General features: G+C 50.3%; 1 protein-coding gene across 7 annotated transcripts in view; it reads left to right on the top strand.

The window, feature by feature from the left end:
• Positions 1-25,980, top strand: part of LPIN1 (lipin 1) — a 180,100-nt gene that overhangs the window by 89,180 nt on the left and 64,940 nt on the right. For all 7 annotated transcript variants that reach the window (XM_073791577.1, XM_073791579.1, XM_073791576.1 and 4 more), the window contains 6 exons: positions 3,038-3,130; positions 6,187-6,266; positions 12,112-12,238; positions 13,494-13,642; positions 14,003-14,089; positions 21,548-21,700. In XM_073791577.1, the coding sequence (XP_073647678.1) occupies positions 3,038-3,130; positions 6,187-6,266; positions 12,112-12,238; positions 13,494-13,642; positions 14,003-14,089; positions 21,548-21,700 (689 nt within the window). The remainder of the gene's footprint in view (positions 1-3,037; positions 3,131-6,186; positions 6,267-12,111; positions 12,239-13,493; positions 13,643-14,002; positions 14,090-21,547; positions 21,701-25,980) is intronic.

The following is a 25,980-nucleotide window of genomic DNA, read 5'->3' as shown; positions in this document are numbered from 1 at the left end:
GAGATGAATGTGGGGGGTTGGAACTTAGCTTTTAATTTAGAAACCACGAGGTGAATTACACTGTGCTGTTTGGAAGTCCAAGGGTGTAAACGTCAGGGTCTCTCTTGCACCTTGACTGTCCTTCCCCCGTCCTCGCAATCAAGGCAGTGCCGGTCTGAGCCCTGCCCCCTCCAGTCCCCTGTCCCCGCACCCGCCGTGCCAGGGACACGGGTGGAGGCAGAGCAGACGGGCCGACGTCTGAGCCCAAGGGAGATGAGGGGAGAAAGGGTGGGAGCAGGCAGCAGGGTTGGGCGCAGGGAAGCGCTGTACCAGGTGCCAGGTGTCACCGTCAGCATGAGGCGTCCCTCAGCCAGGAAGCGGGTCTGGGGCCGATGGGCCGAGTAGGAGCAGGTGCGGGCTCTGGGCAGCTCGTAGCTGCACCTGAGCACAGGTGAGCGGCTGCAGGGAAGAGGCAGGGCGAGGGGCAGACGCACCGCCGCGGCCCCGCTGTGCCCGCATCCTCCCCCTGCCGGCTCCCTGGGCCTCGCCTGGGATTGACCGTTTTCCAGCGTTGAGTCTTTCTACCAGATGCTACGTTCTTTTTGCTGCAGAGGCCACGTCTCACGCTTGCCTCCCTCATGTGCTTAGCGAGCGCTTTGTGCTGCTGTGGATGTTGTGGTCTGTCGGAACTCTCATCTCTGAGGTTCCTGAAGGTCTAATCCGACTTCGTGGAGCCCCTGCTCGCTCCTTTGTGGTTGTGTGTGTGCGTGCTTTGGGATTGTGACCTCGTCCTTGGTGGTGCTTTATCTGTGAGTATCCTTTGTTGGACGGGGCCGAGGGCATGTTCTCCAGAGCGGGTTTTGTTTTGTCCTCGGCAGCTTCTGTATAGCATCTGTGGCCCAGGACAGACTTGTATGTTACGTGTCTCAGCTCTGAACAGCTCAAAAAGAAGAAAGAACAATGCACTAGGTATTTAGTGATAAAGTTCACGGAAAAAGAAATGCCTCCTGAACTTAAAGAAATTAGTCTTTGTGGTAGGCGTTCTCAATCTTCCTACAGGGTGTCAGTAATTTTTTGCGTTCTGTTTTCAGTGTTTATCTAATACAGAATTTATCTTTATATGTAGAATTTTTCACCGTTTTCTTTTGTGGCTGCTGGGTTTTGTATCACACTTGGATATTTTGAGAGTCATGAGTGAGGTGTCAGGACCCAAATCAGTTTTTTTTTTTTCTCTTCAGCTGGTTATTGAATTAGGATATGCTTTGGTTGCAAGAAACAGAGTGACTACAAGTGCCTAAAATAATAGGGGTTTATTATCTGGCATAGTAAGAATGTTAGAGGTTGGTAGTTTCAGGCTTGATGAGTCTGGGTGAGCTTCTTTGATTTCCTTGGCTTCCCCTTTACGATCCCAAGATGACTGTTTTACCCATCATCTCGCATCCAAAATAGGAAGGATAGAGGCAGGCTTCTCACGTTTCATTGGCCACAACTTGGTCACATGACCACCTCCAAGCCAGTTGATGGCAACACGGTGGAATGGCCAGTCGAAGTGGTGCTGACCCATCGAAGTTCCTCCCCTGGAGTTGAGCCTGCCTTCCCAGAACATCCTGTACAGTGTAGTCTGGTTCTCGAGCAAAGTGTTGGCTATGGTGGCAAGAAAGAAACGGGATGATTCACCCAGGGAAGCCACCGAGAGGGTCTGTCAAAGCTACCTAATTATCCCGATACCTTTCATTAGATAACTCTTTCTCCCGCTGATAGGCAGTTACAACTCTATCATATGACTACTTCCTCCGTGAATTTAGATTTATCTCTGGACTTTGTCTTCTGTTGCATCAACATGTTTACTCATGTCCCAACACCGCGTTCTTTTAAATACTATGGTTTTTAAATGTATTTTAATAAAATAAATTTTATGAAGGCTCATGCCTACTTATTATTCTGTCTGAGTTTTCTTGGCGAGTTTTATTTGTTTGTTTTATAATTGAACTTTAGAATCAGTTAGTCTAGGTTTGGAAAGAATCCTGGTAGTTTTTTTTACTTGGAGTTTTGTTATATTTATGGATAGAATAGGGTAATTGACATCTTCATGACTTGTCCTGTTCGTGAATTGGATATGCATGGTTTGCTTTTTGGTGTATTTTGTGGTTTTCTTTTGTGTCAGGTAGGGATTTTTAAATGATAGAAAGACGCACACGTCAGGCTAAATATGTGAATTATTTCTCTTTCCACTTACCTGCAACTCGTTCGGTTGAAAGACTTAAATCTTTCTTTCATTACTAGCTGAGGTATCAGCTACCTGATAGTTCTGTAAACCAAGGAAAGGAAATTAGATAACATTTACCTTGGTCCTGGAATTAGCCTCAAGATGGCTATTTTGTTCTTTGGAAATATGTGGAAAATTATAATTATTTTTTTAAAATTTATTTTATTAAAGTACAGTTGGTTTACAAAGAAAATTATTAATTAACATTTAATCTCCTCCTATTCCATTGGCATTTATTTAGGACAAGAGTATGAATTTTCTTTCTAATGCTTGAGCTTTTAAATCAGATGCATCTATTAATACTCAGTGTGCCACAATTTGGAAACTTACATTTGCTAAAAAGATCCTGTGCGTTTTACCTTTTGTTGAAGACTGTTTACCCTATACCTCATGTTAATCATTTCATTTTTTATTTTACAATCATCTTATTGAGAATAACAATATCTTAATCAGTAAACCACTTTAATTTGAAAACCTCTGGTCTGACTAATCACTAATGATTTTCAATGCTTTCTTTTTCTGTTGTTGTTGTGTTGTATTTTATTTGTTGTTTGTTGATTCCTTTAACATCTTCTTAAGTCTTCATGCTTAAGTTATCTTAATGTAATTTTGGACTCCATTAGGTTTTGCTTCTCAAAAATTTTTAATTCACAAATAGTATGTTGTGTTTTCTCTGATTTTTTTTTTTTTTTAAATCTTACTTTAATTTGCATGTGTGTGTCTTTTGGTTTGAATGTGCTAAGTTGATCTTTTTTTGGTTCCATTATTTATGTTACCATCCATTTAAAACAGGCCACGGTGGAATCTATCATGAGGGATAAGATGCCCAGAAAGGGAGGAAGATGGTGGTTTTCATGGAGGGGAAGAAACAGCACAATCAAAGAGGTGAGTCTGAAAAACAAGAGTGTTCCTGCTTAGCTCAGCAAATTTTGGGTTTGGGTAGTAGGGTTTGTCTCCATGCGCGTGTCAGTGAAAGAAGCCATCACACTGAGTGTGCAAGAGTCAGGCCTGCCACGGGGTACGCAAAGGCAGCACAGAATGAGGGGAGGTGGAGAAGGGCCCGGAGCGGTGAGCAGAGTTGCCGTCACCTCCTGGCTCTGTTACCTCTCAGCCTGGGGACCGTGATCGGGTCACTCCTGCTCTGTAACGTGTCTTCATCTGTAAAAAGAAGAGATTCAACGTGATGTTTAATTTTTTTTTTTTAAGTTAAATATCTTCCTGTTGCTTGTGAGAACAGTTTTAACGAGGTAGACTTAACAGCCTAGACTAATTCCCATTAGTCGTTCCACTTTGGTGGCTTTGGTTTCCATTTCTATAAATGCCTATAATTTGTTTCAGATCTTTGCCAACCTCTCAGCCTATTTCTGGAAGCACTTGCTTTGCTTGGCTTCTGTGCCAGTGTGTCTGCCTGGTCTTCCCCCCGCCTCGGGGGCTGTTCCTCCCCTGGCTCAGCCCCTTTGTAAGTGGGTTCTCAAGGGTTGTCTTAGAGCCTTCTCTCCTACTTCGACTGCCTGTTTTTCCCTAGGCAGCCTCATTCACGCCCATGCGATGACTCCATTTTTATTAACAAGGAGGGCGTTTTGTACTCCATGTCCGTTTATCAGATAGCCAGCTAGGCAGATACCTCCACGTGGACGCTTCAGGTACTTCAAACTTGTCATTTCTGAAATCGATCTGATGGTTTTCTCTAGAGTTCTTCCTTTGTTGGACCACCGTCAGCAAATGGCACACTGTCCACCCACAGGCTAGCACTTCCTTCTTCCCTCACCCCTCCTGTCAGTTTACCATCCTAAGTATCGCTCAGGCTTTCCATTTCTCTCTAGCTCCACACCCCACAACTCAAGGCTGCCACCTTCCCTCCGAGGATTGCTTCCAAACGGTCTTTCTGTATCCATTCTTGCCCTTTCTTCCTCATTCTCTGCAGTTGGCATTGGTCTATGTAGTATAATGGCCCCATTTATATTTCTCCCTGCTTAAAAGCTTTCCGTGGTTTCGCAGCGCTCTTGTAATTAAGACCAGTATCCCTAGCATGGTCTGCAGGGCTTGTGTATCCTGGCTCCTGCCTCTGTAGAGCCTCACCCTTTGCCATTCTCCCCCTGCCCTCTGTGCTTTGGTGTCCCTGGCTGAAAGTACCTTCTACCCCAGGACTCTTGCATGTGTTATTTCTCTGCCTAGTGTTCTTAGGACCCCTGTCACCCTTCTTCACTTAATTAACTAGCATCTCAAATGGCCCTTTCTGGGCAGGTTCGTCTAGTCTGCTGTTCTCTGCTCTCCTAACCCTGCCTGGGAACTTTTCCTTCACAGGTTTTCTCATCGTTTATAATTATACCCCGATTAGTACGACTATTTGATTAACATCCCTATGTCCCCTCCAGACCCTAAACTCCATGAAGGCAGAGAGCACACGTGCTCGTGGCTTGGATCCCTGGGGTCTCCCGAGCACCCGTTTTGGGACCCAGAGCAGGGGTTCGGCAGGTATTTGAGGGAATGCTGATTGTACTTTTGGAATCTAGTGTGAAGAAACCCCAAGGGCAGCGGGCAAGTTGGTTATTATAAGAGTAAAAGAAATCCCAGGAGCTCAGTTTGTTTATTTCATTAGTTCAAAGGGAAAGAGTCTGTTGGGAGGGTTTCATCAAGATAAAACTGTTCTTGGGCATTTTCTGTTGGCATACCTGAGCTTTACTGACTGTCCCATTATCTCCAGGGGGTATAAACACGGTGGAGCAAGCACGCGCTTTACTTTAGGAGACTTAAGGTGTAAGGGGCCTTTCTGATTCTCTTACTGGAGAGCAGAATGTTCGAGAATTTAAGAAGAAGGCTACTTCAGAGACCTATTCTTGCAGAGTGTCCAGAGTTTCATTAGTTGGAACTGAGGAGAATACGGCATGCAATAAGGAAGAGTTATGAAATCTCTTAAAAACCTGAAATATATTTCAGATAGATACACATTTTTGTACTGGTCTAATAAAGAATTGTTAATAGTGGCGGCTAAGTTACCTGCCTCAACAGATAAATTAAACATTACTGGGCCTGTTCTCACATCAATTATTTGCATGCTTATAAAAAGCTAAAGAATATTTGAAAATAGCTTGTCCCCATCAAATGTTAAGCTCATCACCCTGTTACACAGTTTCTATCACTCATTTTCTTTATTCATATTGAAAACATCAATCTCTACCCCCTGACCAAATGACCACAGATCGTGAAATTTGTAAATTCTGTGGCCTTTGACACACGTGTCTGGCCTGTGATGACTTCCTGTGACGTCTGTGGGGCTCGGTGGATGTTCTCCTCCTCCCTTGCCTGCTGTGGGCCAGGCTCTGTGTTTATTTGCAGCATCTCTGTGGTCCCCATGGCAGCACTAGGAGAGGCATGTCATCATCCCTGTGTTGCTGGTGAGGAAACGAGGCTCCAGAAGGTTGCGTGACTTGCCCGAGGTTCCTAAGCCAGGGAAGCAGGACTGAGCCCAGAGCTCTTAGAATTCCAAAGCTCTTTCCAGTACATTAAAGGAGCATCTTCTATTAAGAGCATGCGGTATTGAGAAAGAGAATGCGCCCATGTTTTTCTCAGGCAAAATATGGTGTGAAAATATTTTCAGGCATTTCTATCAGCAATTATAAGAAAATATTTTGAAAGCCCTCGCGTATCCAAGCAGCCCTTGATAGAGCATTTGCATAAGCTACAGTGATTATGAAGTTTGGTTTGGTGCCAAGAATACTTATGGAAAACAGACTTATTTTTGTCAAAAATACTTCTCAGCTTAATTGTAGACGGTTAAGCAAAGGAGTAACTAGGACCCACCATCCCTGTGGGGGCGCTGCCGTTGGGGAGGGCACTGGGACCCTGCTCTGGACTTTGAGGAGCCCGTCACAGAGCGCCAGTGGTTGTGTAGGTGGTTTCCCTTTGGTGTGTTCATGATTCTTTGTCTTCTTCTTCTCCAGGAAAGTAAGCCAGAGCAGTGCCTAGCAGGAAAGAGCCACAGCACTGGGGAGCAGCCGTCACAGCTGGGCATGGCTACCAGGTACAGTGCCACGTCACCTTGGGGCGTTGCGGCTCCTTTCCGTGTCTACGGTCAAGGCACAGATGCTGATAGCGTTCACCGAATAGCCCGGGCCTTGGACCCAGACGGACCCGGGTTGCAGACCTGGCTCTGTCCTTTACTCAATGACCTGGAGCAATTTACTCAAATGGTTGTTCCCAAGAATCAGATGGAAGCGCTTGCTCCTCAGATACCGAATTTCCAAAGTAAACGTGAGGCGTGCATGAGACGATGTAACGAGCACCCCTCGTACTCTTGGCGTGTGCTAGCCCTCCGTTTACAAAAGGTGGGAGCAGTGGTGGTAAATAATGATGATGAGGTTGAACAGCGGCGTTAACGGGCATGAAAACAAGTTGCCCTTCTGAAGGAACTTGCCTTTCTCTAGAGTTTAAACGCTTACCAGGACCTACATTGATACTTTCCTAAGTGTTGATAGGGATTCATGTTAACTTGTACAGGAGCCCTTAGAGTTTGATAATACGGATCGTATGAGTCGTGTTTTGTCTTCAGGGTAACCTACTTGTACGGGATTTGAGGGTAACTACTGTGAGGGCCATACCGTCACCCTCTAATTCGACGGTGTTACTGCATATTGACGCTGAGTGATCTGAGCTGGTATAACACCTTTTACATATGACCTCACCCTTCTGGTATTCCTGTGCTTGAGAAACCCAGGGTTGCGTTTCTTATTTAGCAGGCAGAAGATGCTAACATGTTCATTGAGGGCAAGATGCATATCTCTATCCTTTTTTTTTTTTTTTTAATTTTATTTATTTATTTACTTACGGCTGTGTTGGGTCTTCGTTTCTGTGCGAGGGCTTTCTCTAGTTGCAGCGAGCGGGGCCCACTCTTCATCGCGGTGCGCGGGCCTCTCACCGTCGCGGCCTCTCTTGTTGCGGAGCACAGGCTCCAGACGTGCAGGCTCAGCAGTTGTGGCTCATGGGCCTAGTTGCTCCACGGCATGTGGGTTCCTCCCAGACCGGGGCTCGAACCCGTGTCCCCTGCACTGGCAGGCAGATTCTCAACACTGCGCCACCAGGGAAGCCCTCTATCCTCTTTATAGCTTAGAGGCCAAGCCAGCGGCTGACCCAGAGCAGGCATGTCTTCAATGTGCTATTACTGAACTGATGAGATTTTTCCAGTATATTGTTGTTTCCTAGGGGAGGCGGGCTTAGATTTCAAGTCCTTGGATTCCTGGCCAGAGCTCTGTATCTTAAACTATTTTATTTCTAGAACTCATTGTTGGAAATAGAAACTCATGTAGGTGTCACGTAGGAAACAGTCTGATTTCTTTCTTGTCCTCTGTGGAGAAGAGTGTGCAGGACCTGATAAAACTGCATGGCAGGACCGGCTGTCGGCTGGGATGCTACCACAGGACACCCTTTCTGTTCCCTCTGCTGGTGCCCTGGCGCTGTTCCTTCCCGCCTGACCCCCTGCCGGTCTGCCCTGGACAAGGGAGCAGGGCTGAAGAGCTTGTGTGTTTCTTTTCCAATCTTCACCCTCCATCTCTGGCTCATTCTCTGGGGAGGGGCTTTCCAGCACGGTTTTCTGGATACCTTCCCGACCTGGAATTTTGAGTGTACCTTGAGTGAGCTTGGAGCGGGGAAGGCAGGTGGAGCTCGGGCTAGAAATGCGCGGTCCTGAGGGGGTGTAGGAGGCCGCTAGGATAGAAGGCAGTGGGTTTTCGGTAAGTAGGTGTTTGAAGCAGCAGGATGTACACGGCAGACTTTGGAGTCAGGCAGATCCGGCTTGGAGTCCTGGCTTTGGGTAAACTCCTTTCCGTATCTGAGGGAAGGAACTAGCGTGCTGTCCGTTCCCAGAGCAACCAAGGAGGGAGACACAAGCAAAGATGCCACCCTTCTGTCCTGAGCAGTTGAAACCAGCAGTTTGGCTGCACTGGAAATACCCTGCTCTCCTGGGGCTCTTTTTGAGACCCTCTGTGTCCTGCAGTAATTTCCAAGCAGAAGAGGCAGCATGAGCTGGGACTTTGTCACTCTTCTCTATGATCTTTGGCGAATTCATCAGCCCCTCGGTGTTTCCTCCTTCATCTGTGAAATGGGCACAGACTGACACCCACACCGCAGGTGTTGGCTCATCTAATCCTCACGGCAGCCTCATGAGAAAGGAGGTGCAGAACGTGAAACCCAACAAGGCCACATGGGCTGTGCCTGTGGTCAGGAGGGTGGGTGGCTCTGTGGTGGCCTGGAAGACACAGGCTCATCTTTTTTTTTTTTTTTTTTTTTTTTTTTTGCGGTACGCGGGCCTCTCACTGTTGTGGCCTCTCCCGTTGCGGAGCACAGGCTCCGGACACGCAGGCTCAGCAGCCATGGCTCACGGGCGCAGCTGCTCCGCAGCATGTGGGATTTTCCCGGACCAGGGCACGAACCCGTGTCCCCTGCATCGGCAGGCGGACTCTCAACCACTGCGCCACCAGGGAAGCCCAGGCTCATCTTAACCATGCAGTTGCAAGTGTTTAAAATTATACTCCACAATATGGGCCAAACGCAGGATGTCCGCCAAATCCGGCCTGTGATATGCCAGTCTGAGACCTGGGGAAGGCTGGCCAGGGGCTCAGAGAGGTTTAAAAGGGACAGAACACGACGGTGGCTCGTACGGGCTGTGTGTTCTTCTCCTTTCCAGCCGCGTGACCGCTCCCGGAGGCCGCCCGGTGGGCCGAGGGTGGAGGAGGCAGCAGGGCGCTCCTGCAGCTCTTCCTGAGCTGGAACATCGGCTGACACAGTCCATCTGAAGCGCTTCGGATTTTCTTAGTATCTGATATGATCCTATTCAGATGTTGACAGAAACACTCTGCCCTCTTAGATAGAGTTTGGCTGTTGGCTACTCTGAGTTAGTTAGTCAGGCTACATTTTTTTTACAAAACCTGAAACACGAAGAATTGACTTTTGCGAAAAGGATTTGAGGCTCTGAAAAGTCTTCGTGTAAAGTCTCCTGAGCAGTGTACATCTTTTCATTTTTACTGGCATCCTAGTCCCCTAATTAGATTCATGCAGTTGACTGAAAAAAAGTGTCGGAGTGCTTTCCTAATTGACAGACTTGTGATTGACAGAACAGTCCCTGAAGTCTCATAATTGAGCAAACAGCTTGTCACCATGCAAGTCATTAAAATACCATCAAAAACTGCACACTGACAAGTGCGAACTTCAGTGTTGTTCACAGCTCCTTGGCGGAACACAGACACTCGAGTGAGATGAGCCCTTTTGTTTCGTTCTGTCGCTCCTTGCAGACGCCGCGAAGCCGGTGACGTTAAGGACTGTTGCAGGAGTGGGGAAGGGGGTGGCCAGGTCCACAGATGACCGTGCCCTCGCCCTAAGCCGGCACCGCCAGCTCAGGTGTACAGCTCCCATGGCAAGTTTCCGTATCTGTGTTTTCCTTCCCGCGCTCCCTCAAACGTGGCATGCCGCACCGATCTAGGCGTTTCGGGTTTTGTTTTAAAGCAGCAGATGGAGATAAGAGCTCTTCTGCCTTGCTTCCGCATCCCACCAGCAGAGGCTCACATCAATCTGTTGCCACTGAGAGCTTCAGTTCACATTTGGATCTCATTTCCCACCAAACTGTTTGCGTGGAACGTAAACATTTTCCAATTCAATGAGGGGCCTGTAGCTTCATCTCCTGGGTTCCCACCCAGGCACTGGTCAGGCCGCTTGGCGCCAGGACCACGTGTACCCGTCTGTCTGAAAACCAGCCTCTAGGTCGTTGGTTGAAGAGGATCAGCGTTGTTTGTAGGCTCGGCAGAGGTCGGAAGGGGAAGGGACTTCTGTGTCATTTTACAGATGAGCCACTGAGGCCCAGAGGGGAATCCTGAGGCTGTGAGGCCTTTCCTGGGACGCCTGTTTCCCGGTCCACTTCCTTCTGTCTCGTACCTGCCGGCCTCCGGGATCTCTTGGTCGGTGGGATGCCGTTTGCTCCCCTGCACTTTAAGATGAGGAGATCTAGTCTGAAAGAAAATAGTCTGAGCAGGATAACACAGCCTGAAGTTCCTGGGGTTCAAACCCGGGCTTCTCAGGTCTCCACTCTACCTAGAACCGGCCCCCAGCGTCGCAGGTGTAGATTCATTCATCCGGTTGTAGCTTAAACCCGCCATGGACCAACCGGGATTCTAGGCTACGTGCTCTTTCTCCGTGGACATAGTCATCTGTCCCCACGGCTCGTTCACCAGGGCTGTGTCCCCCTGATGGGCAAATCTGTGACTCCAGCCCAGATTGTTCTGTGTAGCTCCTGGACCCCTCGTCCGGCTGCTCTCAGATGTCCTCTGCCTTCTTAGTGTAGCACTTGTCCAGCTCTGTTGTGGTTGTTCAGACAGAAAGCCCCGGGGAGCGCAGGGGCCAGGCCGCTTGCTGTATCCTCCACGCCTGGCGTGGTGCCTAGAGGCATCGGTGGCATGAGCTCCAGTCCACCAGCCCACAGCCCACAGGCCGCCCCTCGTAGGGCCCCGGGAGCAGGGGCCTGGGGAGGGGCGGCTCATTCTGGACATGGAAGGAGCCAGTAGAAAGAACGCAGAAGCGGGGTGCTGTGTAATGGGGTCTTCCCTCTTGTCTGCCCTAGTGCGGGGTAGTATCAGATTGTAGGAGCTGCTTCTGGAACGAGCACGTGGGGCAAGAAAGCAACAGGCTGCAGAGGAAATACCCAGTCATTTCCTGGTAGAAGGGAAGGGAGGGCGAGGGGGCAGGAGTTCACTGAGATGCAAAGCTAAGATGGAGCCCCGTGTGCCTGTCTTGCATAAAGGGATGCGCTGAGCCAGAAGCTTGGCGGCGGGGCGGGGGGCCGGGGGGAGGCGTGCATCCCGGGAGTCGGGCGGGGCCTGCTCTGGGGCTGCCTAGCTTTCTCCATTTAGCCTAACAAACGTCTACGGAGCACTTTGTAGGGCGTTAACGGCATTTTCAAAGAAAATGGTCCCGGGAAGCAGGTCTAGTACTGCTGGGTTGGGGACTATGCCATAGCAGGATTTGGATCCAGGGGACAGCTAATTGCTGACATGCCTTATCTGAGCTATTTAAAGAAAATGAGCCTGCTTCCCACCCGCACCTCCCAGCCCCGACCACGTGGAGAAGTCCAGAAGCGCTCGGGGCGCTGGATCCTGTGCAGGTGAATAAGGTACGGCTCTGGCTCCTGGGGAGCCTGCTTAGGAGTCCAGGGGAGCATCGGGGGGCCTTTCTTGGCTCCCCCGGCACCTGTTCGTGAGGCCTAGAGTGTCCTCGTTACCTGGGATTGCGCGTTTAGAGCGGTGTGTACTGGGAACTGGTCAGCTTGGACGTGCAGGAAATTTGGGCTCCTGTGCTTGGCCAGCAGCCTGGGACATGGCAAGAGAGGGAATGTGAGCATCCTCCAAGGCCAGGAGGGAGCTTGAGCTGATCAGGACGGGAGCCTCCTGGTTTAAAGTAGAGTGATGATGACAGGGTGAATGAGGAGAGGCAGTCCCGGATGAATAATGCAGGAGCCGCATGGATGGCGTTAGTGATGGCATCTGGTCAGTGACCACCCAGAGACGGCACCGGGAGACACCCGATGGGCTCCGTCATCGAGTCTGGCCTGATGCTTTTTTTTTTTTTTTTTTTTTTTTTTGCGGTACGCGGGCCTCTCACTGCTGTAGCCCCTCCCGTCACGGAGCACAGACTCAGCGGCCACGGCTCACGGGCTCAGCCGCTCCGCGGCATGTGGGATCCTCCCGGACCGGGGCACAAACCCGTGTCCCCTGCATCGGCAGGCGGACTCTCAACCACTGCGCCACCAGGGAAGCCTGGCCTGATGCATTTTTAATGGCTACCCAGATGTACTTCCTAATTGGCAGTTACATCACTGTGTGTTCCAGAATAAAGCATGAGTCATCCTCCAGTGAGGAGGAGCACGCGTCTGCCAGGCTGCCCAGCACGAGCCGCCCCCCGCTGCTGTCCAGCGTTGGCTACAAGAAGACCCTGCGCCTCACGTCAGAGCAGCTGGTGAGTGTCCTGTCCTCCCCCTCCACCACGCTGTGGGCACTGGCCCAGCCACGGCCACCTGGACTCGGTGGGTTCAATGATCCGGGCGTCCCTCCCGTGCTCTGGCTCCGGCTTCAGCTCTGGCACCTTCTCTATCCAACTGCCTGCCGCCCTCCCGCGACCTCACATCCCCCTTTTGGTGCCTCCGGTTCGCGCCCCACGTCAGCTCCTGTCCAGGCTGGCTCCAAGGCATCACTTCCCCTGTGCCGGCCCTGCCGCTGCCCGGGAGGCTCCTGTCCGCAAGTGTTGGCGGAGGGCGGCCTGAAGGCGTGAATTTATCCTGAGCTGTGAATGCCTGAGAGCCCAGATCTCGCAGGGCTGTTTCCACTTTTCCAGAGATGTTTGTTAAGTCAACCGCATCTCCTGAATTGGGGGAAAAGGAGGACTTGTGATGGGATTCAGAGAGCTTCCGGTAGCAGGGGGCCATCCTGGTCACAGCGTCCTCTGCTCTGTGGCCGTGCCACCAGTTGTAATCCCTGGACCCTGTTTCCCAGGAGCAGACAGCGAGCAGGTATCTGCGCTCTGCTGCTCACCTAGGAGTTCGTGGGGGCCAGGCTTAGTTGTGATGGTGTCTGATGGGAAAAGAGAACGGTCAGGCCTGACACCCTGCGCCGCTGGGGGTGACCTGGACTCCTGCCCCCAGCTGGCTTGCACTCGAGGGCCCCGGTGCCGAGATTCAGAACCGCTGAGAGGGGATTCTGCCTTCGGAATCCGGTGTGATTTCCTGGGGTCTAGCTTCTGGGCTTCTGGATATGAGATGTACCTGATAACTGAGACGACTGCTTTCTTCCAGTTTGTGTCCGTGTATTAACTAGTACTCGTGGCTGGTTCGGGGAACGTATTTTCACCCTTGACGTAGATTCGTCTCCCTGGCCATGGCCCTTCGTACTCAGCCGTGACCTAGTAAACGCATCCCTGTCTGAAGTTGTGATTTCCTGCGGCGACCCTCAGAGCCCGTCACTTACAAACCCCAGGGGGCGTGGGTGAGGGTGAGCTGCACTATGCTGGGGCCTGCGAGGGGGCCTGGGGTTCAGGTTGCCCAAGTCCTGGAAAGAACAGTCCTCCTCGAGAGCAAGACAGGAAAAGAACTGTACGGTGGCCTAGGGTGGTGCTTTGAAAAAAATAAAATCCGGATCCGGTTTCTCGTGGAACAGAAACCAAATATCCCTCTCTCTGAGCCTCGCCCTCCAGCAGACACAGAGTGCATATCTTTCAGAAAAGCCTGAAGTTGAAGAACGGACCCAACGACGTGGTCTTCAGCGTCACCACGCAGTACCAGGGCACGTGCCGCTGCGAAGGCACCATCTACTTGTGGAACTGGGACGATAAGGTTATCATCTCTGACATCGACGGAACCATCACTAGGTGGGTCCCGCCGACTCGGGGCCGTGGGACCCCGGGGCCTGGAGCCAGCGTGTCATTTCCTCTTTCCGGGGCGCCGTGCAGCTCATGCAGCTCAGTTTCTGGGGCGGTCGGTGCCGCCCGCGGAGCCATAGCTCCTTGATTTAAACAGCTGCAGTGGGGGATTGGGGGTCGCTTCCCTCTGGGGCGGTGGCTCCCTGGCTTTGTTGCTCAGTTTCGGGGTTTCCGTCCAGAGAGCAAGTCGTGCATCCCATTTGCATTTTTTAATGAGACATTTGGTGGGATGAGTCAGAATGACTTTTTTTTTTTCCCCTTTTGCGATGCCCTTTTAACTTTATTTTTCCTGTCTCTGTTTTTATTTAGATCAGATACTCTTGGCCACATTTTGCCCACCCTTGGGAAGGATTGGACCCACCAGGGCATCGCCAAGTTGTACCATAAAGTGAGCCAGTAAGTACCCAGCGAAGTGCTTGCGGCAAATCCGCACACGGAACCTTTGCCGACGGGCTGACTTACAGACGGGTGCCCCTCGGCCGGGGAGGGTGAGCGCGTGGTGACTCCCGCCAACTCCAGATCTGAATTCAGTACCAAAAGGCAAGAGAGGAAGTGGCCGGGGAATTGCAAACTGACAGAGGAGGAAGGCGGTGGCAGCCTTAGGGGAGGGCTTGAGGTTCAGTTCATACTGAGGAATGGCACAGATAGTCGGGTGAGGACATGGTAGTCTCTGATGTAGACCAAGGGAGTTATTTTAGGCTGAAAAGGTCCAGATTCCAAGCAGGTTTTGTGGGCCAGCCAGCAGTGCACCCCTTGCCCACCTGGTCTGGGGAGCGCTCTGCTGAGGGGCCGTACCTGAGACGTCAGTGTGGGAGGGAAGATTTGAGTTGCTCTCGTGTGTCGGGTACATCTGTCACTTCACTTAACTCTTACAGTAGTTCCGAGAAGCAAGTAATATCATTTCTAGATTTAGAGGGTTAAAACAATTTGTCCAAATTCCCGTAGCTGCTAAGAGGCAGAACTCACTGAAACCCTGGTCGACCTATAGCTCCAAGTGCAGTACTTCTGCTCTGGTTCGTCTCCAGGGTTCAGAGCCCTTGGGGTCCCCATCCCTGCACCACCACCAGCAGGTGCTTGGTCCCACTGTCTCCATCTCTCTGTGGACTAGAGTCTCCCACGTAAGTGAAACCTCTCTGTCCTCCAGTTAGTTACAGCCGGGAGGTGCAGATGTGGTCTCTGGCCTGCTGGACCTCACGCTTCGGGTTGGTGGGGCACGAGGTGCCTGGGAGGACCTTTCCTCCTGGTGGATTCAAAGCTTCTCACTTCTTAGATGCCCAGCTCATTGATTTGACTTTCCTTTTCTGGATGTCTTCCTTAAGAAATGCTAAAAGTAATACACGCTTCTTCGAAAAAATAAATAAGAAAAATGAGAGAAATATAAAAGTACAAAGGTCACATCTTTCTCCTGCCTTACCGATAAGCTGAAAGTTATCGGCTACGAGTATTATACGTTCTCTACCAGCGGAACCACCGTGACCGGTTTGGTTCCGTGTATGCTGAAAATTCATTTACATGCTCCCCCGCCCCACGTGCACATTATTTAATGAAAGATCCTTCTGTTTCATTACGTGTGAGGTTTACCTCGTTCTTCTTAACTGCAGTACAAAATTCCATGCTGTGGATAAACCATCCTGCATTTAACTAGTCCTGTTGGTGAACACGATAGGGCGTTTCCAGTTTTTCACTCTTTCCAATAGTGATGCAATAAGCATTTACAGAAAGTCCTTATTATGTACAACGAGCGTACAGATAAGTAGAGAAGGTATGACGCTTACATAGGGGCCGCTGTAAGGTGGATTCTCAGAAGCAGAATTGCCGATGGAAGGTGAGCACACGGAAAGGTTTGGTCGATATTCCCGAGCTGCCCCCTGAGAGGTTCTCCCGGCCTCCCTCCTGTAGGCGGTGTGTTCAGGGCCTTCCCGCCACCTCCGCACGTCCGACTCTTTGCCTCGAAGGATTAATGCACTGATGAGCTGCCTTGACTGGCCTCACACTGAAAACTGTCTCTATTTTTAGTCGAAAGAAACCCCTGTGGATCAGGATACAGAGTAGTTCACAGGCTCATTCATTGTGGGTTTTGGAACATAAAGCTATTCCTGTTCTTACTGTAAAGTTAAAAAAAAAAAGGCACTGTGTTTTGCCGGTTTTTTTTTTTTTTTTTTTGGTTTTGATTTGTGTCTCTCTTGGGTTTTCCTAGAAAAGGTATCTTCTTGAAAAATAAAGTTGCGTAGCTTACCAAAGAATTCCTGGTTGTTGTTCTGGTTCAGTTGATTGATTGAGAATGAGTCCGGTCTGTGGGTGAGGACCTGAGGATCACAGAGTGCTTGTTGTGTTTTCATTCTGGTTGAGAGGAAGGAGCCTGACACTTAACTTGTTCACTGAGTTTGACGTGTGTCCTCAGTGGCACCCGGACGGTTAGACCAGTGATGTCCTGGCCGTCCCCCAGCTCGGCCGTCGCCTTCAGGGGCTCTGTACAGGAGCACGGGCAGCCTCCTCAGCGTGGCTCTCAAACCCTGCGGTTTCGGGTCAGCTTCCGCTAGTTCCTGATCTGCTGCTGCTTCTCCGCAGACCTTCCTGCTCGAATCCAGTCTGACTGTTCCCCACCCCGTATCCATCGTTTTCCCATCTTCCCACCTTTGCTCACACGGTGCCTTCTGCTTGGCCTGCCTTTACCTCTGATTTTTGCCTCCCCCAGTTTTTCAGCCTGTAATGCCCGGCTCAGACCCCGTGGTCCCCACCAAGCCCCTCCAGGCCAGAATCGGTGCCCCGGGCAGCCCTACGTCCTCCTCCTCTAGGCTTCCTGATACCCAAGGGCTCGGCCTGGCTTGGTGGCCTTGGTACCATCCCAGAGTTCCAGCCCAGGCTGGACGTGGCGTCGGCTTTCATAGCTGGTTAGAGCGAATGCCCGTCCAGCCAGCGTCTCACGTGCTACCTCCTCCAAGTCTGCGGCAGCCCCAGCTGGGAGAAGGGCAGGGACGTACTGAGAACTGGCAAAGGCTGGGTGGCCGTTTCTGCGGGTGTCATGTTTGTGATCACCCAGAGACGTATTTAGAGAAATGTTTCGCATGAAAGAGTACCAGGAGGAAGGGGCCGTTTAACTGAGTTTTGGACTGATCGCTCTTCCCTGCTGCTTCTTTCCTTGCATTTGGGTACCCCTCAAACTTTATGCCCTGCAGTATTTTTCTAATGGAAAAACCAGTCTTGCAGATGACCACTTGCCTGGAAACAACAGAAAGTGAGGACCATTGTATTTATTTTTCGCCAAATGTAATTACTCGTTTGAATAAGTCAGCCCGTGAGAAATTACCTGCCAGGTTGATTATCACCTTGTTCGTAGGGAGGATATAAAGCTCGCCTGGTTACTGATTTTAAAAAGCGGGCTTGGTCATTGATTAAAAGGAGCTATAGCAAATACAAATAGAAGAGATGTGAAACTCCTGCGAATTCAAATATACGTGTCCAATAAGTAGAAGGAAAATAAAGCAGGACCGTTTCCTAAAATATGTAGATCATTGAGCCAGTGGGGATTTGCGGGGGGCTAAGTATGGACAAAAACTGCTCTAATTTCCTGCCTTCCTGGATAAATATTTTTATATTCACGTAACCGGAAATCAGCGGCTCCATGACTTAGTGAGAGGAACGCTTCCTGGGTTTCCATGGATAAGTTAGTTCATCTGCGGAACGTATCGTCTGAAGCCGAGATGCTGAAGACGGGGACCGATCGTTAGCAGACTCATTAGCATCTTTCTTCTTCTCCTGCCACAGCGCTTCTTTCTTCCCCTCACCTCAGGCCTTCCTAAGTTATCGCGTCATCGCTGTCTGCCAGGAAGGGAGAGTGTGGTGTGGCGAATGGGAGGGAGTCGGGGACCTGGGCTCTAGGGGCCGTAGCCGTCGGGCCACCACAGACCTTCCGACCCGTCCCCTGCTCGCGGCTTTGGCTTCCTCATCCCCGAAGGGCGGAGTTGGATCCCACCATCCCTTCGGTCGGTCCCTGCTAGGCTGGCAGCACTGCGCCGCTAGGTCGGGTGGTTCCAGTCAGTCCCGAGCCCGCGTGCGCTCCGTGAGAGCCCTGAGGATGCGCTGAGCCCGACCCCAAACCCGCTGTGCACCGGGCGCTGTTCTGGGTGCGCTAGGGGGTGCTGCCAGCCCCTCCCGTCGGGCACCCTGTGACCCCCAAGAAGGACCCCTACGGCGCGCCCCGTAACGAGGCACTGGGGCGGGGTGTAGTGAGAGAGGCAGATTTTACAGACGTCAGTGAAGGAGAAATGAATTCTGATTGGAAGGGCGAGGAATCAAAGAAGGCTTCAGCGAGAAGGTGGCACCTGAGCTGAGCCTTACTGGGTGAGCAGAGTTTTGAAAGAGAGGAGGGCTCATCACAGGTGGAGGTAGCAGTGGGAAGAGGGGCTGAGAGATGGGCAGGTTCGTGGGGTGAGGAGCGCTCACAGAAAGGAGGTCCCGGTGCAGGGGGCCCGCGGTGCAGGGGGCCTGCGGTGCAGGGGGCCCGCGGTGCAGGGGGCCGGCGGTGCAGGGGGCCCGCGGTGCCAGTGGTCGGCGGTGCAGGGGGCCCGCGGTGCAGGGGGTCGGCGGTGCAGGGGGCCTGCGGTGCAGGGGCTCGGCGGTGCAGGGGGCCCGCGGTGCAGAGGGCCGGCGGCCTATGTGACTTGGAAGTTGGCTGGCACCAGACAGCAGGGCCGGTGGAGGCGGGGCTGAGAACGAGCCTGCGTTTGGCCCTGAGCTTTCCTTTCTTAAGGTGGCAGGCGAGTACCCTTCCTCTAGGGCTGCAGACAGGGCTACCGAGTTCCCTTTCCTCTACATCACTGTCGTTCAGTGGGGATTTTGCCCCCCATGGTGTGTGGCAATGTCTGGAGACATCTTTGATTGTCATGACTGGGGCGTGTCATTGGCAACTAGTAATCGAGAAACTCCAATATAGAAGCTTATCTTGGAAAATTAAGTAGAAGAGGTGGAAGGTTACCCAAAGGGAATCTTTCCAGTCTATTTCAGTATCTCTCCAGGCCTCTAAGAGGGATGTAGAGATTGGGACAAAAGGAGAAAATCATTTGTACCAAGCCTGGCCGTGGAATGATGCCTTCTTTTTGTCTCTGGCGTTTCCCCAGAGCCCTGTTCTAGCTGCTGAGATGTCGGAGGGATGAGTGTGACCCACGTGTGTGTGTTGCACCTCTGTTCACTGGTACCTCTTCAGGCAGGGCTGTCCTTCCTGCCCTGGGGTCCCTCGTGGCCACCTTGCTCCATCCCGTGTCCTGTTTCCGTTATAGTTGGTCCCGCAGTACTCTACTCCTGCAGGGAAGGAGTATGCCCTTGAGCACGCCCAGCCCAGCCTGGCTCGGGAGTGTCCGGTGGGTATGCCTGCTGTATCCTGCTACTGGCTGCCCTTCTGAGCGAGGGTCTTATCCACGAGGGGTACCGTTGAGAGTAGTCTTTCTGGTGACTCTCTGCCACCTGAGTGACTGATGGGAACACCTGGCATTTCACACAGCTTTCACCGGGATGAAGGCTCTGGAGAGGTGACCCCTGCTGCCACCAACAGGCATTTCTGCCGTTAGGACGTCCTCGAGCTGCTTTTCCAGCTACGTTCAGTAACGGCCTTTGAAGCAGAACACTGTGTGGTGAGGACAGCCAGTGGCAGGCTCAAGCCGTGAAGCATATTTGCAAACCAGGCCTTAAATAAAATTAGCGTCTCAGACCCCTGCAGGTGGCAGCTTTTAGGACTTTGATGTGAAGAGCTATATACAGAAATAGTGATTTTTTTTAAAAAAGATTGCATTAATTAGACAGCTCAGATACAAAGATGTTTCATTAAAGTGCTTGCTTGATTTTCAGATACATCCCTGTATTCCAAACAACCTGATGTTTCTAGATTCTCTTCGTCCCAGCACGTTCCTGTTTCTTGGTTTTAAAGAACATATTATTAGGCAAATCTCAAGACAAGTCCTTTGGCCAGCACTAAGTATTCATGGTGGAGCAGTAAGTCGGATAGGAAACGGGTAGTTTGTATTTACCCATCAGCAAAGATGTACAGAGTGTCTGCTACTTGCCAAGCACTGTTTTTGGCGCTGGAGTTAACAGCAAGGAATGAGACAAGGTCCCCACCCTCAGGGAGCTCATGAATTAATGAGACACAGTCAAACAAGGGGCTGTCGTGTAATATTAGTGACCGGTGGTACATGAGGAGAAAAGCAGAGCGAGGGCTTAGTGCCTGGGGTGAGGGTGAGAGAGGGTGTGTTTTATTAGCTAGGCGGACGAGGGAGGGCCCGCCGAGGAGGTACTGTCTGAGCAGGTCTCGACGAGGTGAGGGGGCAGGCGAGCCCGGAGGTCTAGGGGAACAGTGTGCAGGCAGCAGGAACGGCAGGTGCAGGAAGGGGTGTGGTGAGTGCGAGGATCGGTGAGGACACCTGGTGTCCAGCCCGGTGCCAGGGAGCAGATGGGGCTGGAGAGAAAGGCAGGGACCAGGTCTCGGTGGCCTTGTGGGTCCCGGCGAGGAATTTGGATTATATCTGAGAGAACTGGCAAGGCTTTGGAGAGCTGAGTATTAAGTTTTCTTTCTCTGTGGAGGCTCGGCGGGGGGCAGGGAGATGATTGATGCTGTTGCAGGAATAGAGGTCAGGGGTCCTACTGGCGGGGGCAGGGGGACTGAGGGGCGGCACGGGGTTCATGGTGTTACGGGTGGGACTGAGCGGGCTTGCCGATGGGTTGCAGTGGGGATAGAAACCCAGGGGGGGGCCCTGAGATGTGGGCCCCACTCCTGGGCTTCCAGGGGTGCCTGGAAGCGTTTGAGGTACTACTCGTGGGTATCTGATGGGTAATGTGGGGTGTGCCGCTGAGTCTGTTGCTCTGGAGCTGAAGAGAGGGGTCTGGGCTACGAATGTAAAGCTGAGAGATATCCGTGTACAGATGGGGGTTAAACTTTTTTTTTCATGTATTTAATCCAGTATATTAAAATACTACCATTTAATCATGTACTCGATATCAAAACTGAATGGGTGGTATCTCATATTCTGTCTTTATAGTAAGGCCTTGTAATCTGGCCTATATTTTATATTTGTAGCACAACATCTCATTTCGGACTCCTAAGTTGTCAGCGGTTCAAAAACAGGGAAATGTAGTTCTCCTAAAGTAATAAAGTTGTGTTTAACAGAAGAACCCTCCTGTGATCTGTTTCTTCACTCGCGACACTTCCGACACCAGATGTGTGGGGGTTTCACACGTTTCACAATTCCCAAGTTCTCTTCAGACACCAACTGGGTGTCCATTAGTTTAATTCTGACACTAACTAGTTAGTGCAGACCCCACGGGTTAAGGGCTCATTCCCGCAAGGCCTCCCCAAATTCAGACACCAGTCGTGAGTGGTAGGTCCTCAGCTTACCCACACTTCTGCCTGACTTGGCTACAAAGTGAGGGTTCCCACATGCCCTCCCCAGGTTTGATGACGGCTCATAGGACTTGGGGAAACGCATTCACCGGTCTGTGTTATCAGGGTGTTATAAAGGATACAGCTGAGCAGCCAGATGAAGATGTATGGACGGTCCGGGTGCAGCTAAGTTGGACAGTTTGATGCCTCCGGCCTCAGTTTCCCTAACTGTAAAGCGAGAGGAAGACACCTACTGAACAAGGTTCCCTTGAGGATTAAACCGAGTGAGGCCGTGAGGGTCCTTTAGCAAACGGCAGGGAAAGGTGTTCAGGCTTCTTTCGCCATTAAGATTTTATAGAATGCGGCCTTTTGCTTGGGACTTAGAGCCGCGCCCTTCCTCCGGAAACAGGTACAGATCAGGGTTTGTGCGCGAGAGGCTCCATCGTGTGATGCTGTTAAGCGGGAACGTTTCATCTCTTTTTCAGAAACGGGTACAAGTTCCTCTACTGCTCCGCACGGGCCATCGGGATGGCGGACATGACGCGGGGCTACCTGCACTGGGTCAACGAGCGGGGCACGGTGCTGCCCCAGGGGCCGCTGCTCCTCAGCCCCAGTAGCCTCTTCTCCGCCTTGCACAGGTGAGGGCTCAGCCTGCCCGCCCCCCGCCCTGCACCGCTGGGCCGGCTCGGGACCCCTCTCCCGCTCACCAGAGGTTTTGCCAGAAGAGCTGCTTTACTCGTCCTCCCAGCCGACACCCCCGCTCTGTGCTGGGCCCCGGAGATTCAGCCTCAAGTGCGGGTCTGGCCTCGTCACCCATCAGCATCCTTCGCTGGCTCGTCACGGCCCTCGGGAGAAAGCCCGAGGCCACGAGCTCGGCATCACAGGCTCTTCACCACCCGCCTTGTCCTTCTCGCCCATCTCATTCTCTCCGGGTTCTGGGATGCAGTCGTGCTGAGCTGTCTCCGTTGTCCAGAGAGACGGTCTCTGCTCTGAGCCTTAGCACGTGCTGCCCTCCTTTGTGGGGAGCTGCCCCTCTCCCTGCGTCGCTGGCCTGAGTCTTAGTGACTCTGAGAATCTATCTATGTGCTTTCCGTTGAATCAGGGACCTCGGCTGGGTCCAGTGGCCCCTCTACCAGCCACCATCACCACCTGCCTGGCCTGAGACCTCCCGTAATGAGGAGTCCTGGTCACACCGTTTATTTTTATAGACCACCAGCCCAGTTCTTTTCTTTCATTGGTTATTTTTAAAAATATTTATTTATTTTTAACATCTTTATGGGAGTATAATTGCTTTACAATGGTGTGTTAGTTTCTGCTGTATAACAAAGTGAATCAGCTATACGTATACATACATCCCCATATCCCCTCCTTCTTGCGTCTCCCTCCCTCCCACCCTCCCTATCCCACCGCTCTAGGTGGTCACAGAGCACTGAGCTTATCTCCCCTTGTGTTGCAGCTGCTTCCCACTAGCTGTCTATTTTACATTTGGTAGTGTACATATGTCCGTGCTACGCTCTTACTTAGTCGCAGCTTACCCTTCCCCGTCCCCGTGTCCTTGAGTCCATTCTCTACGTTTGCGTCTTTATTCCTGTCCTGACCTTAGGTTCATCAGAAGCTTTTTTTTTTTTTTTTTTATTCCATACATATGTGTTAGCACACATCATCTGTCGATGGACACTTAGGTTGCTTCCACGTCCTGGCTATTGTAAATAGTGCTGCAGTGAACATTGTGGTACATGACTCTTACTGAATTATGGTTTTCTCAGGGTATACGCCCAGTAGTAGGATTGCTGGGTCGTATGGTAGTTCTATTTTTAGTTCTTTAAGGAACCTCCATACTGTTCTCCACAGTGACTGTATCAATTTGCATTCCCACCAACAGTGCAAGAGGGTTCCCTTTTCTCCACACCCTCTCCAGCATTTATTGTTTGTAGATTTTTTGATGATGACCATCCTGACCGGTGTGAGGTGATACCTCATTGTAGTTTGGATTTGCATTTCTCTAATGATTAGTGATGTTGAGCATCCTTTCATGTGTTTGTTGGCCATCTGTATATCTTCTTTGGAGAAATATCTGTTTAGGTCTTCTGCCCATTTCTGGATTGGGTTGTTTGGTTTTTTGTTATTGAGCTGCATGAGCCGCTTGTGTATTTTGGAGATTAATCCTTTGTCAGTTGCTTCATTTGCAAATATATTCTCCCATTCTGAGGGTTGTCTTTTTGTCTTGTTTATGGTTTCCTTTGCTGTGCAAAAGCTTTTAAATTTCATTAGGTCCCATTTGTTTGTTTTTATTTCCATTTCTCCTCTAAGAGGTGGGTCAAAAAGGATCTTGCTGTGATTTATGTCATAGAGTGTTCTTTCTGCCTGTGTTTTCCTCTGAAAGTTTGATAGTGTCTGGCCTTACATTTAGGTCTTTAATCCATTTTGAGCTTATTTTTGTGTATGGTGTTAGGGAGTGTTCTCATTTCATTCTTTTACATGTAGCTGTCCAGTTTTCCCAGAACCACTTATTGAAGGGGCTGTCTTTTCTCCATTGTATATTCTTGCCTCCTTTATCAAAGATAAGGTGACCGTATGTGTGTGGGTCTATCTCTGGGCTTTCCATCCTGTTCCATTGATCTATATTTCTGTTTTTTTGTGCCAGTACCATACCATCTTGATTACTGTAGCTTTGTAGTATAGTCTGAATTCCGGGAGCCTAATTCCTCCAGCTCCGTTTTTCTTTCTCAAGATTGCTTTGGCTCTTTGGGGTCTTTTGTGTTTCCATACACATTGTGAAATTTTTTGTTCCAGTTCTGTAAAAATGCCATTGGTGGTTTGATAGGGATTGCATTGCATCTGTAGATTGCTTTGGGTAGTATAGTCATTTTGTCAAGGTTGATTCTTCCAATCCAAGAACATGGTTTATCTCTCCATCTGTTTGTATCATCTTTAATTTCTTTCATCACTGTCTTCTAGTTTCCTGCATACAGGTCTTCTGTCTCCTTGGGTAGGTTTATTCCTAGGTATTTTATTCTTTTTGTTTCAGTGGTAAATAGGAGTGTTTTCTTAATTTCCCTTTCAGATTTTTCATCATTAGTGTCTAGGAATGCAAGAGATTTCTATGTGTTAATTTTGTATCCTGATACTTTACCAAATTCATTGATTAACTCTAGTAGTTTCCTGATAGCATCTTTAGAATTCTCTATGTATAGTATCATGTCATCTGCAAACAGTGACAGCTTTACTTCTTCTTTTCCGATTTGAATTCCTTTTATTTCTTTTTATTCTCTGATTGCTGTAGCTAAAACTTTCAAAACTTTGTTGAATAACCGTGGTGAGAGTGGGCATCCTTGTCTTGTTCCTGATTTTAGAGGAAATGGTTTCAGTTTTTCACCATTGAGAACGCTGTTGGCTATGGGTTTGTCATATATGGCCTTTATTATGTTGAGGTAAGCTCCCTGTATGCCTACTTTCTGGAGAGTTTTTATCATAAATGGGTGTTGAACACCAGCCCATTTCTGATGACCCTCTCCCCTTCCCTTCATGCCTGCATTCAGGACAGCCCAGCCAAACTAAGTCTGGCCTCCTGGTGGGGGGCAGGAAAGCAGCGGCCTCCCTGGAGCTGGGGGCCCAGGGCAGTGTCCTGAGCTGCTCTCAAAGCAGTGGATTGAAGTTTGAGACTTACAATCATACATTCACTCATGTGTCTCTGTATAAGAGTCCTGAGATGTAGACTGTAAGGCCCTTTTAGTGCTAAGGAGGGTTCTGGAGTCCATAGAAGTCCATGCAGAGCCAGGACCAGCCCCTGGGCCTCCTGACACTCCGTTTGGGGCTCATCAGTGTCATCTAAATTACGTTTTGTTGAGGCGCCGAAGAATAGTTCAAAAAATACATGCAAGGCATCTGTCGATAGATAGATAGATAGATAGATAGATATGCAGTATCTCTGTAATATACGCAAGCTGAAAGGGACCCTTGAGATCATCCAATAATCAGACAGTGAACACCAGCCTGCCCACGACCGAGATAAAGCGAGAGGATGTGCTCTCACTCCACCCTCTGAGCCGTAATAGTGGCTGCTATCCCTGGATTGTGCGTTAGTCATTCCCTGCTCCTCTAAATAGTTAGCACGTGTATGTGTGATCCTAACCAGTATGCTGAATTGTGCACATTTGTGAACTTTATGGAAATGAATCATATGTTCTTCCGGAGCTCACTTCTACTGCTCAGCGTGACGTTCCCAGGATCGTTGAGAGTCGCTGTAACTGGCTCGTCTTTGCTTCTGTGTGGGTCCCGTTGTTAGACTCCACCACAGCCCGCTTATCTTTTCTGCTGTTGGTGGGTGCTTGAGCCACTTGTGGTTTTCTGCTCTCGGGCGCAGTGCTGCCTGTGTGTGTCCTCTGGGGGCAGCTGTGCAGTGTGCTCCGGGGTACACCCCCAGGAGCAGGATTGCTGGGCCACAGAGCATGCACATGTGTGGTCTTCTTTGGCCATTGCAAACTGTTGTCCAAAGTAGTTGAACCAGTTCGTACACCAGAAGCAAACAGTGCGAAGTGTTCCTTCCATCGGCTTTACTTTCTTACCTACATGTTGTCAGCCGTTTACATGTTTGCTACTCTGGTGGGTACGAAATGTCTCTTTCCACGCGTTTATTGGCCATGTGGGCTTCACCTTCTGTGATGTGCCTGTTCACGTCTGTCCCTTATTTTCCTTTTGATTTGTAACAGTGTTAGAGATTGTGCACACGTAGCCTTTGTTACGAGCGCTACAAATATCTTTCTCCAGTTTATGGCTTTTGATGGACATAAATCTGAGTTGCCTTTAGTTGAACAGATCATTTCCCCTGGAGTTTTGTTCTTTCTGTGTGTTGACGAAGCCTTCCCTGACTGTGGGCCTGAGGAAAGTCTCCTGTATTTTACCTAAAGGTGTCGCCTTT

This window comes from Tursiops truncatus, chromosome 14 (genome assembly GCF_011762595.2).
Source record: "Tursiops truncatus isolate mTurTru1 chromosome 14, mTurTru1.mat.Y, whole genome shotgun sequence".
Taxonomy (NCBI): Eukaryota; Metazoa; Chordata; class Mammalia; order Artiodactyla; family Delphinidae; genus Tursiops; species Tursiops truncatus.
Note: the sequence above shows the minus strand (reverse complement) of the source record. Positions and strands in the feature narration are given on the sequence as shown.